This window comes from Astatotilapia calliptera, chromosome 5 (assembly GCF_900246225.1).
Source record: "Astatotilapia calliptera chromosome 5, fAstCal1.2, whole genome shotgun sequence".
Lineage (NCBI taxonomy): Eukaryota > Metazoa > Chordata > Actinopteri > Cichliformes > Cichlidae > Astatotilapia > Astatotilapia calliptera.
In genome coordinates this window covers 37,864,187-37,877,041 of record NC_039306.1, presented here as the reverse complement: position 1 = coordinate 37,877,041, position 12,855 = coordinate 37,864,187, and the positions used below count along the sequence as shown (strand labels likewise).

General features: G+C 45.6%; 1 protein-coding gene across 7 annotated transcripts in view; it reads left to right on the top strand.

Annotated features, from left to right (window-relative positions):
- Positions 1–12,855, top strand: part of sypl2a (synaptophysin-like 2a) — a 37,303-nt gene that overhangs the window by 4,507 nt on the left and 19,941 nt on the right. For all 7 annotated transcript variants that reach the window (XR_003272498.1, XM_026169192.1, XM_026169190.1 and 4 more), the window contains one exon: positions 7,439–7,554. Coding sequence is in view for 6 of the 7 variants with exons in the window: in XM_026169192.1 (XP_026024977.1) it covers positions 7,439–7,554 (116 nt within the window). In the remaining variant the exon portion in view is untranslated. The remainder of the gene's footprint in view (positions 1–7,438; positions 7,555–12,855) is intronic.

Genomic DNA, 12,855 nt, shown 5'->3' with positions numbered 1-12,855 from the left:
TTCCTCCCACCGTCCAAAGACATGCAGCTTGTGGGGATAGGTTAACTGGATAATCCAAATTGCCACTAGGTGTGAATGTGCGAGTGAATGTGAGTGTGAATGGTTGTCTGTCCCTGTGTGTTGGCCCTGCGACAGACTGGCGACCTGTCCAGGGTGTACCCTGCCTCTCGCCCTATGACAGCTGGGATAGGCTCCAGCGCCCCCCGCGACCCTGAAAAGGATCAGTGGAAGCGAATGGATGGATGGATGGCAACATATTTTCATGTTTAGGACCGGTAACTGTAGAGACAGCACAATATGTATGAGCCTGTTTAGGCCCCGACACAGACAGTCTTATCAGACTGATCTCTGGCCAGCAGACTGGAGGGGCAACACGCATCAATATTAAAATCTCCAACAATTCAGGTTTATCAAAGTACGAGACCAGCTAAAAAGTGTGAAAAGTCTTGAACAAAGTCCTTGGGATATTACGGAGGTCTGTACACAGCTGCACCGAGTGTCGGGCGGGGATGCTTGCAGGGCAGCTTCTTCCTAAAACAGCCGCCACTCCACCACCACGCGCAGTCTTCCTCAGCATGTTAAGATATTCACAGTCCGAAGGTAAAAGCTGAATAAAACAGCTGGACTCACCGGCTCTCTGCCAGGTTCCCCTCACCAGCATCAGATCCAGGTCCCCGTTAGTGAAGAAGATTAGTGTTCGCGAGCGAGCATTAACAAGACTTCAGTGGCACCGAAGTGGCTGTCCGACCTGTCGGCCGTACTCCACCCGAGCTAAGACGGGTATTTGACGTGTTCTGTGGTGTGGGAGACGTTCACATGCAGCGTTTGAGACGCTCTTCATTTGTCGTGGAAGAACTTGGCGGTGTTGCCGCATCCTCCTTGATAAATGTAAATCACTGTTCCTCTGTCCTTGGAGTCTTTCTGACAGCAAACAACAAGAGTGCTGACGCTGTTTGGTCCCCTGGATGAGGAGGTGGTGTGTGTTCATGTTTATGAGCATGTGTGGCTGGAGCTTTGCCCTGTGCTTCCATGCAGGCTTTCACTGCTGAAAACCAGGCCTTTCATTAATAGATAGACCCAGCCTCAGGCCTGTGGCTCAGACCCTTACTGACCATCTATATTTGTGTTGGCTTGTGAACAAAGCTTTTTATAAAATATCTCAAACATGCTTTCAGTCTGAAAAGTGTTACAGAAGCCTTGAAATGAACGTGTTCTCGTACATCCCACGGCCACTTTCAGTCTTTGCTTCCATGTACCATGGGACGGCTGCTGTCAGCCTTAGCCGTGTCCTTTCCATGTGGAGGAGTAGCAGCTCTATCTCAGTCCCCCCAAATGACTCAACTCCTCACCCTACTGCTAACGCAGAGTCCACTCCGCCTTTCAGAGACGGGCCACTTGTAGCCGCAATGTCCTTCTAATAGTGTTAACAAAAGATGAACCTAGATGAACACATCGATGGCGTTTCTCAACAACGGTGAAGAATGGCTGCATAACGTTTAGGACGCCAAAATGTACCAGCATGGGGCATCAAATAACCCTGTACCAATGAGATTACACAACTAATAAGCCCGCCCCTCAGCGTGTTCACCACACTGTTAGCAACAGCCGGCTCATCACTACAGGCTCTGGGTCCTTTATAGTGGAGCCAGTGAGTCCACTGTTAGTTGCGAGGCCGTCACAGATGATTCTCCTTCACCGAGGACATTTCAAAGCCGTGGGTTCGGTGGTCTGGTGGGAAACAGTTGAGCGCCGAGTTTTTGGGCTGCAGGGGTTTGGCCGAGGGTCAGTCCGGTTAGCGATGCGTCAGTTAGCCTGTAAAGATAATGGCAGGGCCCACTGACCTCGTTCTCTGCTTTAGATTACATTCAACTGGGTGATATGACCCAAAATTCATTCATTCATTCATTCATTCATTCATTCATTCATTCATTCATTCATTCATCTTTAGCTGGATGGCGATATACTCATGTTTTTTAAAGCCATAAAGTAAGAACAGAGTTCTTAGTCACACTGTGTCCCAGATGTCACACTTTTATTAACATACAGCGCAGATGTACAAGAAAACATTACTCAGAATGATCAGCATTTATTAAATAATCATGCTCCATAAATGAAACAGTGCTGTTTTTGTGCATAACAAAAAGCTGTGCAGTCAAAATGTAAACTACCAGAGGCTGAGCAGAATAACAAGCAGCTGCTCTGTTCCCAGGGTCTACTGCGTGATCCTCTCTGTAACCACCGCTGAACAGGAGCCGTTTATGGCCCTTATGCACTCAGTACGGTAACATTACGCTGAAGCAGAGTACGTATCGCTCCGCGAGGCTCCTCAGCGTAATGCTCCAACAATGCATCAAGCGCTGCGGCTCCGTAGCTCAGCAAAGCTAATGTCTAAACCTGAAAGGTTTCTGAGCGCAGTGTGCCGCATAAAATCGGTTCGCGGTCAGTGAGCACAACCAGGATTCATACATAAGGCGCGCTGTCGATTTTTGAGAAAATGAAAGGATTTTAGGCGTTAGCGCGGTTAGCTCGTTAACACGTTGACGCCGTGCAGCCCCACGCACGGGGCGATCCGCGGTAACTCCTTAACAGAGATTTGCCCCGTTAATGCAGTTACGGCGTTAACGTCACGCTGCAGCACTAAATGTCCAACTGTTTTCTTTTTACCGAGCAGCTCCTCTGAGGCAGCTGCCGTGTCCGTCCTGCCTGCAGGAGAAGCGAGGGGGGAGGTTCTGTTCAGTGAAGGAGAGGCGGAGTAACGCAGTGCAGAGACAAAAGAGAGGCAAACTTGCAGCTCCACAACTATAATTATAACGTAACATAGACTATATCGATATAAAGGATATTGTCACATCTCATATAAAAATATATTGATATATTTAAAAAGTCAATATATCGCCCAGCCCTACTTTCAACTAGTCACTTGTTTGGCAGTGAGAAAGTAGAGCGATGAAAAGCATAAAGAGCCTGTTGGAGGACATGAATTAGTCTAAGGCTGCGTTCACACTGCAGGCGAAAGCACATCAAATCCCAATTTTTCAAATCCGAAAATGTTTTTGACCCTCTGCGACCCATCTTATCCCATCATGGTGTGACAGTGTGAACGGCACAAATCCGATATTTTCAAATCCGATCTGGGTCACTTTCGTATGTGGTCCTGAATCCGGTACATATCTGATGTTTTAGAAAGCGACTGCTGTGTGAACGGTCAAGTCGCATTAAATCCGTCTTTTACGTCACTGACACAAGACAGACGCCAATTATCAGCTCCGGAGAAGCGCCCGATAAGACATCGCGAACGCATCCTGGCCATCCGGTGAGACTGCTGGGAAGACAACGTTGGAGAAACGTGAACATTTTATTTGTCCTGTATAATCTGCAGATTCTGACAGAAATCTGCAGCTATCCTTTGAAGCACCGCTCCTCTCTAAAACAGCAATAAGGATCATTATTAGGTTATTCACATTATTATGTAAATAACAAAATAACTTAAAGCAAAAATTGGGAAACGTAAAGTCCGAAGTCTTTATATTAAGGGCCATCAGTCAAACATACTGCTGCTCTGGGTCTAAGCAGAGCGCGTTGTGTGTGACGTCTGCTTTTGCGCATGCGGGCGCTCTGAGCGTTCACACTAGAGCGCGTTTGCTGTCGCATTTTATTTGTACTGTGAACAAGCAGACAAAAACATCGGATTTGATCAAAAAATCGGAATTGAGCATCAAGACCTGCAGAGTGAACGTAGTCTAACATCCACTAGCTTAGCTTGTTCTGATAGTCCAAAGGTTCGTTTACGACCTGCTGAAATTGTCATTCAGAAGAAGTTGACGGCCACAGGAGTCAATTTGGACAGGTGACAGGGATGGAGGGGTGAAACAGAACTGTGCCTTCACGCCACGCTGTCCGACTTAGCTTTGAGGGTTTTCATTTGTTTTTGCTTCTGTTTGTTTGAGCCTTGTTCTACACTCAAGTCAAGACAGCAGCTGGGACCAAACTGGGAAGTGGTGGCTGTAGCTCAGGTGGTAGAGCAGGTCACATGGTGCTGTAACAGTAATGTACACTGTTCTCTCATTTAGCTGAATATCTGAGTGTTTTAGTTTGTGGTGGTTAGTGGAGTAAGAATGAGTCCTGGAACATCTCTGCTTCCTACACAGCGGGCTGAGTGCTGTTTCATGGCATTGTGGGCCTTGGAGCTGCATTCCTCTGCATGGAAGATGTTACAGTGACACCACTGAATGTCAGACTGCTGTCTATGCCACACCTTGTAAACATGAACGTGAGTTTGTCAGAGAGCCAGTGTTCGGGCTGTTTTTGCTAGCGTGACCTGCGGGGTCTGATTTTAGGTGACCTTTGACATCTATCTCCTCGATATACTACATACGAATGTAGGATTTTGTTTAAAGCGAAGTGTGGACAGGGGTCTGCCCCCGAGGCTTTATTTGGGGTGGGTCAAGCAAGGCTGAGATGAGCTGAGAAATGTAGTGGAGAACCTGATACACCTGAAAGATGAAACTCATTCCTGAAAATCCTCAGCCAGCCTAATGGCTGCGAAGTTCCTGCGTCTGTGGTTGGGGAGTTTAACTCGGTGTCTATACTGCAGCACAGAGAGCCGTTCGTTTCAAGGCTCTGCTCCTGTGTTGCAGCTCTTCTTTGCAGCTGTTGTGCTGAAGTGGATCTCAGTGATTTGGCAGATAAAGAAAATCGTGTCATTGCAGGAAGGATGTACTGGAAGGAGGACGAGTGTTTATATCATAAGGTGTTACAGTTTAATAGGTGATGTAGCACGAGTAAGAGTCAGTGAGCCTGCCTGTGGGATCACTATTATTTCAGTGCAAAGCTGCTTTTGAACATATCTTGATGTAGGGTATGAACTAGAGCAGGGCGATATGGCCAAAAATATTGATCACGATATATATTTGAACATTTGCGATAACAATATAACTGACGATATAATTGGTGCGAGACAAAATACAACTCCACAACATTACTAGCACAAAAAGACAACCTTCCATTTATTTCACTTAAACAAGAAGCTGGTTTTTATGTACATTAAAGCTTTATAAAAATGTAACAGTGCAAATGCAAATTCCTTGCTGAAAGTTTAACCAAAAGGCATTTCATGTAGAAATGGGCTGACATATCCTGAGCATAACCATGTATAATATCCACTGAAGTTAAAAAGAGCTGCTGTGCAACATTAAACTGCAGTGTGCAGTACGTATTTTTCGGACCATAAGGTGCACGGGATTATAACGCACATTAAGCGAAACAAAGCAGTCAGATAAATCAAACTTTATTAAACTCATTCTTCTTGCTTCCTCCACTTCTGTACCATTGATTCATTAATGTTGAATTCTCTGGCAGCTGCTCTATTCCCATGTTGTTGCAGTATATTAATGACTAACCTCGTATTGTGGATGGATTATCTCAGTTGTTCTCCTGACTGAAGTTTGGTCGGTTTACAGCATCCTGCCATGAGATTGCATTTGTCTCTAACCATGAAGAACCTTCACGTTAACTTTTATAAGTGGAAAAGTGTTAGTGTTCGTCCTCCAGCTTCACTGTTTATGTTATGCTAACATAGCTGTGTCGCTAGCGATCAGGTAGCACATCATTATATACCAGCTAGCCCAACTTCAGTAACCCTACAAACATCACTGCTGTTTAGTTTCCTGTCTTCATTTATGTTGGAAGTGATAGCAGAGCTGTACGTTTGATTTTTTTCAGAAATCTCTCAGTCAGAACATGCTATATCATGCTTAGGTAACTAGCGAAACTAGCAAGCTAACTTCCGCTAGCTTCCTGCTAACTTCTAACTCCTTAAATGTAATAAATTCTGTTTTCATGGATGCCTGGAAGTTAAATTTTATAGTTACACCTGGTAAAGCAGCAATGCTGATCGTTTAATTACAGATGGAAGAATTTAAACAGTTTTTAACTCTCAGTGATGCTGCAGTGTCGTTTGACTTTGGGACCTGAAGCAGACAGAGTCTGGGACCCAGATTACTCCCAGATTGACGTGTACCTTAGTCCGACAAACACGGTAATAACGACGGCCGCTTGCATGTTCTACAAAAAATGTGCTTTGTTATGTATCTGACGGACGAAAGCTAAACCAGTTCCACACCACTGCAGCATTTTTACAAACCAGTTCTGGTTCATCTGTTTCACTAAACGATCCGCTTTCGCCCTTCTCATTCTCCGTCACCGCCATGCTTTTTCCTCTATGTGCGCGTTTTACCCATATTCTATCGCCATATTTCATTTTCTTATCGTTGCCTGACGTTATACTGGTATTACCGTGAATGGTGTGATATGGCCCAGCCCTAGTATGAAACTAAACATGTAGTGCTTCATGTAGAAATTTGAACAATGTTGATAAAGTTTAGCTTGTAGGGTTCATGAACAAAAAGGCCCAGATCTCTGTAACATAGTGAAAAGTAACATTAGAAATAGTAGGAAGAATGATGTATTTTAGTAATATCTTGTGTTTTCTGTTACATTCTGCCAACTAGTCAGGTTAGAATTAAAACAAGTCAAAGTGTCCGGTATTCTTGATGCCACGATGTGACAGAGCACTCACTGCTGCTGCAGTGTGTGTCGGGTCATACGCTGCTCCTGGGTTTTATTGCAGAAATGCATCTTTTGTTTGTGTGGAGCTCATTACAAACTGTCAGAGAACAGGATGTATTTACATACAGACTAACAGGAGGTTAGTGCAGTGAGCCTTAAACATCCATGGTGGTGATATTGATCCATGTCAGAGGGCCCGGTGGCGCCTGTGTCCGGCAGCCTCGCCTCTGTCAGTGCGCCCCAGGGCAGCTGTGGCTACAATGTAGCTGCCATCACCAGTGTGTGAATGTGTGTGTGAATGGGTGGATGACTGAATGTAGTGTAAAGCGCTTTGGGGTCCTATGGACTAGAAAAGCGCTATACAAATGCAGGCCATTTACCATTTACCATGTAATGCTGTTTGACAGTAACACAGTTTAATGGTGATGCTTTCATAGTGCAGTACTGCTACTTTCTCCTAAATATTCCTCCAGCACTCTCATTAACAGGAAATTGTTACTATAGAAATATTGTTTAGCAAATATATTATACAATAAAAGTAATAATATTGTAGCATACTTCAGCCAGGAAGGAGTAGGAGGAGATGCAGAAGGCTGTGAGAAAATGATGAGATGGTTTCAGTGGGTCGTGTTAAACTGGGAGGAAGATGTGCATCCATCCCTGTGTCCTCAGGGACCACAGCTGGTCCTTAACAACACATGTAGTGCTATGAAAATACGTTTTATGAATAAATGTTGACTTTGCTTGATGTCTCCTCCCATGCATCCTTATTGAACCAGATTGAAGTTCCTGTTTTTCAGATGAATGCCTCCCCCTGTGTGTGCCTGCTTCGCCTGACACATCTTTATGCCTGTTTTTCTGCCTTCAACAGGTCTTTTCAATCTTTGCCTTTGCCACCATCGGAGGTTACACTGGGACAACCCACCTCACAGTCAGCTGTCCCGACGGAGACAAACCTGTAGAGGCGTTTTTTGCCTACCCGTTCAGGTACTGAAGAGCACTGGCACTCTCCCAGTCTAGTTTCTGATGCAGTGTCCTGATAGGTCCAGTCCACACCTTTACCTCATTAGTGTAATGAATGGTACGATATGATCCACAAGCATAAACTCTGCTTTACAGATGTGTTTGAGGACTTACACAGAGGGACCACAGGTACAGCTGTTTTACTAATGTGTCCGTCCAAAGCTGAATAAATGGTCATTACAGTTCAGCTTGATGAATTGGATCATTTTCTAACCTTTGTGTCCACACTAATGTCCAAAACTACTCCAACCACCCTGCTGCTCACTTACAAAACCTTAAACACATGTCCTGATACGCCAGATCACATTGGGGTTCGTGGTACCAGCTTCACAAAGACCCATAAATGTCCACCAACTGTAAAACAGTTTCCTCTCTATTCCTGCTCATTTGTGTTTTAAATAAAACAAACAATATAACCTGCTGGAACAAGTCAGTCAGTGCACAGCTGCAGATGGTTGTACATCACTGCAGGTCATCCTCTGGAGTCAGTACATGCTAATCTCTGCATAGTTTGAATATAGATCTAATCCAGGTGATGTGGAATAACACTGTGATGTTAGCCATTCTCTGGTAGTAGCAGGCTAACATGTGGACTTCTTTAAGTTTCTTCAGGACGGGTCAGCTCTCATCTGAGAAGCTTCTTCAGTTCTAAGAACGACTGGTGGAGAGGCCCACATTTAAGCCCTGGGACTTTCTACCAATGACCTTAATGACCTTAACCTCCTAGGACCTGGCGTCCACATGTGGACATCATATTTTGGGTTGTCTAGACCAAAATACAGAGTTTTGCTCTACAAAGGCCTGATATCCACGTACGAGACGTTATACTGCCACTGTTCTATTAAAATGAACGTCCTCACATGTGCATTTCATTTTTCTCAGAAACAAAAATCAGGTAATCCTGTGCTCTTACCTTCATCAGGTCCCAATCAGCACAAAGAGAAATGCTGTGGAAGAGTTTGGGTCTTAGGAGGTTATTGACTGATCCTGAAAACTTCACAATGTTGATCAGTTTTTGTAGCAGCAGTTTATTTAAACCATATATGAAGTTCCATACTCTACTGTGTAATGCTTTTAATTGTTAAATGTATGTTTTATAACAGAGGGGAGACGTGCATGTAATGTGGTCTGTGCATATCAGGGGGATTGGTGCACATGCATGGAGGTTCTGTAAGTGACAGGGATGCTCTGTGTAGGTTTACATGCTTGTATGCACAGAAAGGTGTTTCAAAGAGGAAAAATGTTGGATTCATAAATCGTGTTTATATCTTTGTTTATGTTTGTAGGTCATCGTACGCATTCGTAACCCTTTTGAGGCATCACTTCTCTCAATAACACAGTCACATAATAATAAAGTGCATGTTGCAGTTAGGATGTAGAAGCCAGAAGAGTGTGTGCTACTTTTATTCTAGTAGTTCTGTTGGACACAGACATGCACATGTAACATTAGGACTGTGATTCTATACCAGTGTGATCAGAATGAAATGGGAACAAATGGAAATGCTGTTGTGACACAAGAACAGATGTTAGAGTCGTCATGGGGCAAATAATTGTTTGATCACCTGCTGAATTTGTAATCAGGCACATGGTTGACTCCTGGGTTATTACCTCCTGGGCTGCTCCGTCATCTCTGCTTCATGCAGCAGCTCTGTGAAGGATGCAACACTTGGTCCACCCATCTGTATCTGGCCTTGCAGCCTGTACCCCAGGCACTCAGTGGGCACTCAGTGGGCACTCAGTGGGCGCTGAGCCTGCTGCTGTCCTTCAGTGCCCAGCTGGTGGTGCTCAGCTTACCCAGCTAGATGTCCACCAGGCGGGAGTGGACGGCTTAGGCCTTGCACCGGTGGACAATTGCTAGCATTTCCATGGCAATATTGTTTGTGACTCTATTTGTCACGGGGCTTTCTGCACATACCACTGGTGGGTCCACTGCCACAGATCACTGCTGTGACCCTGTCAGCCAGGGGAGGAGCCACACAGGTGTATCACATCAACCTCCTTAAAGGATGGAGAGAGGCTCCCCTCCCTCCATTGACCGTCTCACACAGCTGTGTTCTCCCCTCTGCGTGGCTGCACCTCATAGAGCCTTTTGTTACGCACCTTGTGACGGTGCGTTCATGACCCTGAACACAAAAGAAAGATGGTGCAGAAAGAAATGGCTGAAATGCTGAAGATGGAAGTAATAGACGAGTCGCACATCACCTTCCTTCACTACATAGTCCTTGTAGTGAAGGAAGTGTTGACTACTGCAGGGTACATGAAGGATCAGTGTCCTATGCCCCAGGTTGGGCACTGCACTGTTTTTCTGCTGGCAGATTGCCGTGTCTCCAGAAGGGAAAAGCGTCCTTCTCCGCTCCGTACAGCTTGGTTCGTCACGTGTGTTCGACTTTTTCAGAGCCCCAGCCACTGCAGTGCCACGTGGCCACGCAGGAGCACCTGCAGATGGATAAAACGGCAGCCATCATATCCTGCCAGCATCCCAAGGTGCCGCGGTTCTTTCGGGCTAGCTGGTTACTACCACCAGTTTGTGCTGAACTTTGCAGACCTGACCAAAAGGGTGGCCCAGATCTGGTCTAGTGGACGGAGCAGTGCCACAGGCAAAGAAGGCCCTCTGTGGGGAAGCCCTGCTTCCCTCCCATTCATTCTGCAGACGGACACCTTGAACAGAGCCTGGGGGCCATTTTGTCCCAGCAGGTAGGGTGGACCACTCTGTCATTTACATCAGCCTGTCAGAGTGGGTGCAGCACCGTTGAGTTGGAGATGACTCCGCCTCTGTTACCTCCCAGGCTGCCCATTCAGCAGGGAATGAAACCATTATTTTCCTGTGTTTTTAACTCTGTGGGGGATTTTCAGATGATCATAACCAGGGATGTGAACCATGAGGCCTGCAGGTCAGAGTCAGGCCAACAAAGACTTCAGTGAGGCACTGGGGGCTGCTTCGGGAAAGGGCACATACGTTTTCAACTTGTAACTGTATTTTTATAGGTTTATAGTAGGGCAGGGCGATGTGGCCTAAAGTCCATACCATGGGCTAATTTGAAGCATGTGCCGTAACGATATCTATCACCATATGTTCTTGTCTTCTGTACAGCGCTCCCTCGCTATAACGTGGTTCACCTTTCGCTGTTTCGCCTTTTTTTTCCTGCATGCTGTTTTTTGGGGGTTTTTTTACAGCTTATTGTGTTCTGCGTCCTGATTGGCTGTAGACCATTGTCAATCAATCGTGTGCCGTGTCTCCTGTACAGGACAGGATGCGGTCAGCTTGTCAAACGTAAATCTTCGATCCTAGCAGTGTGACTCTGAAGTGCTGCACTGTATGTTTGTACGTTTTCTCCTCAACAAACAACAATGTTGACGAATCGTTTCGCACCGTCGAAGGCTCCAGCAGGTGCCGTTGGTTTCATTCTTTAACACTGGACTTCTACGAAGGTTTGAACTGTGAGAGTTTAAACAAGAGAGAAGAGTGTGAAAATGTTCCTGCCTGTCTGAGAAAAGAGTATAACGTGTGCAGTGACGGGTTTTACAGCCTTTAAACATCTATAATAATTGTAAAAAATAAAGTTGGCTACTTCGTGGATTTCACCTATCGCGGGTTCTTTTTAGAACGTAACTCCTGCAATAAACGAGGAACCGCTGTATTTCATATTTTCCGCACTTAAAATCCTTTAATCTTCTCAAAAATTGTCAGTGCGCCTTATGTATGAATCCTGGTTGTGCTCACTGACCTCGAACCGATTTCATGTGCTACACGGCGCTCAGAAAGTGCAACTTTGCTAAGCTACGAAGCCGCACAGCCTGATGGATTGCTGGAGCATTACGGCTACCGTAGTCAGGAGCCTCACAGAGTGATCTGGGTCCCAAACTCCGCCTCTTCAGGTCCCAATGCCAAACGAATGCTGAGAGTTAAAACTGTCTAAATTCGGGGGGTCCACTAGGGGGCGCGTTATGGAGTAGACGTGCAAACCACTAGGTCCCATTTATCTGTTAAATTACTTTATGGTTCACCTATTGTGGCCCAATTCAGAGATTTCTTAAGCTCTATTAAGAAAGTCAGCATTGTTTTAGCTGTTGTTCTTTCCGTCTTTTTGCCTTATCTCGAAGTGAAATGCCTCCTAAGCAGTCTGCTAAAGGAGCGCAGGCTAGCTGCTCAGAGACCGCTAGCAAAACTACCGTTGACCCAGCGACACTGCTAGCTTTCCGCGACATTGTCAAAGAAGTGATTCAAGAGGAAAATGACAACCTACGGGACGAAATTAAACGAGCCATTTCGCCCATCCAAACCACTCTTGACGAATGTACTGAGAAGTTGGGCGAACACGAGGAAGGCTTGAATAATCTGGACAAGCGGCTAGAAGTTATGGAGACATGTTTCGCAGATCTGAGTAACCAATACAAGAAGTTGCTGCTGAAAACGGACGACTTGGAGAATTGGGGAAGACGATGCAACTTGCGTATATTAGGAGTGCTGGAGGGAGCCGAACAAGGAAATCCCACTAAATTTGTTGCTGATCTGTTGCCCGTTGTACTGGGTGGTCCCGGCGGTTTGGAGCAGGCTCCGATCCTGGACAGAGCTCACCGGGCGGCGGTTGCACTGCCCACGGAGGGAGGGCGACCGCGGCCGTTCATTGTTCGCATTCATTACTACCAGGAGAAGAAGCGGATACAGCGCTTAGCCAGACAGAAAGGCCGGCTGGAGTTTCAAGGGAAGCAGATCTTCATCTTTCCTGACTACAGCGCCGACCTGGCCAGACGCCGGGCTGCTTTCAGCGAGGTGAAGGGACTACTACGGAAAAAAGACGGAGTTCGCTACGGTCTTCTTTATCCTGCCCGGCTTTGGATCTCGTTTAATGGAGAAACACAGGTATTCGACTCTCCTAAAGCAGTGAAAGATTTCATTGACTCCAAGTTTGAGTCATCTCCCAAATGACATTTCATAAGAACCACCGGGACTTTCATACCATCGTGACTATATTTTTGTCAATCAATAAACGGACGATCTTTGGTTTAGCTTAGTTTCTTGTTCAATGTTCATTTAGAAATCTCAGATGTTGGTGAGTTTGCCCTTGTTTCCTGGGAGGTTAACTATATTCCAGTACTTGTCACTTAAAAGGGACTCCGGGGTCAGCTTTGATGAGAAGTGAAACAGGTCCGTTTTTCGGCTACGGGTAAATTTGACGTGGGAGTTTTTCTCTTTCCTTCTCTTAATTATTTTACTCTATTGTGTTGGACTTTGTGACTTTCTAATTTGAATATGTTTTGGACTAC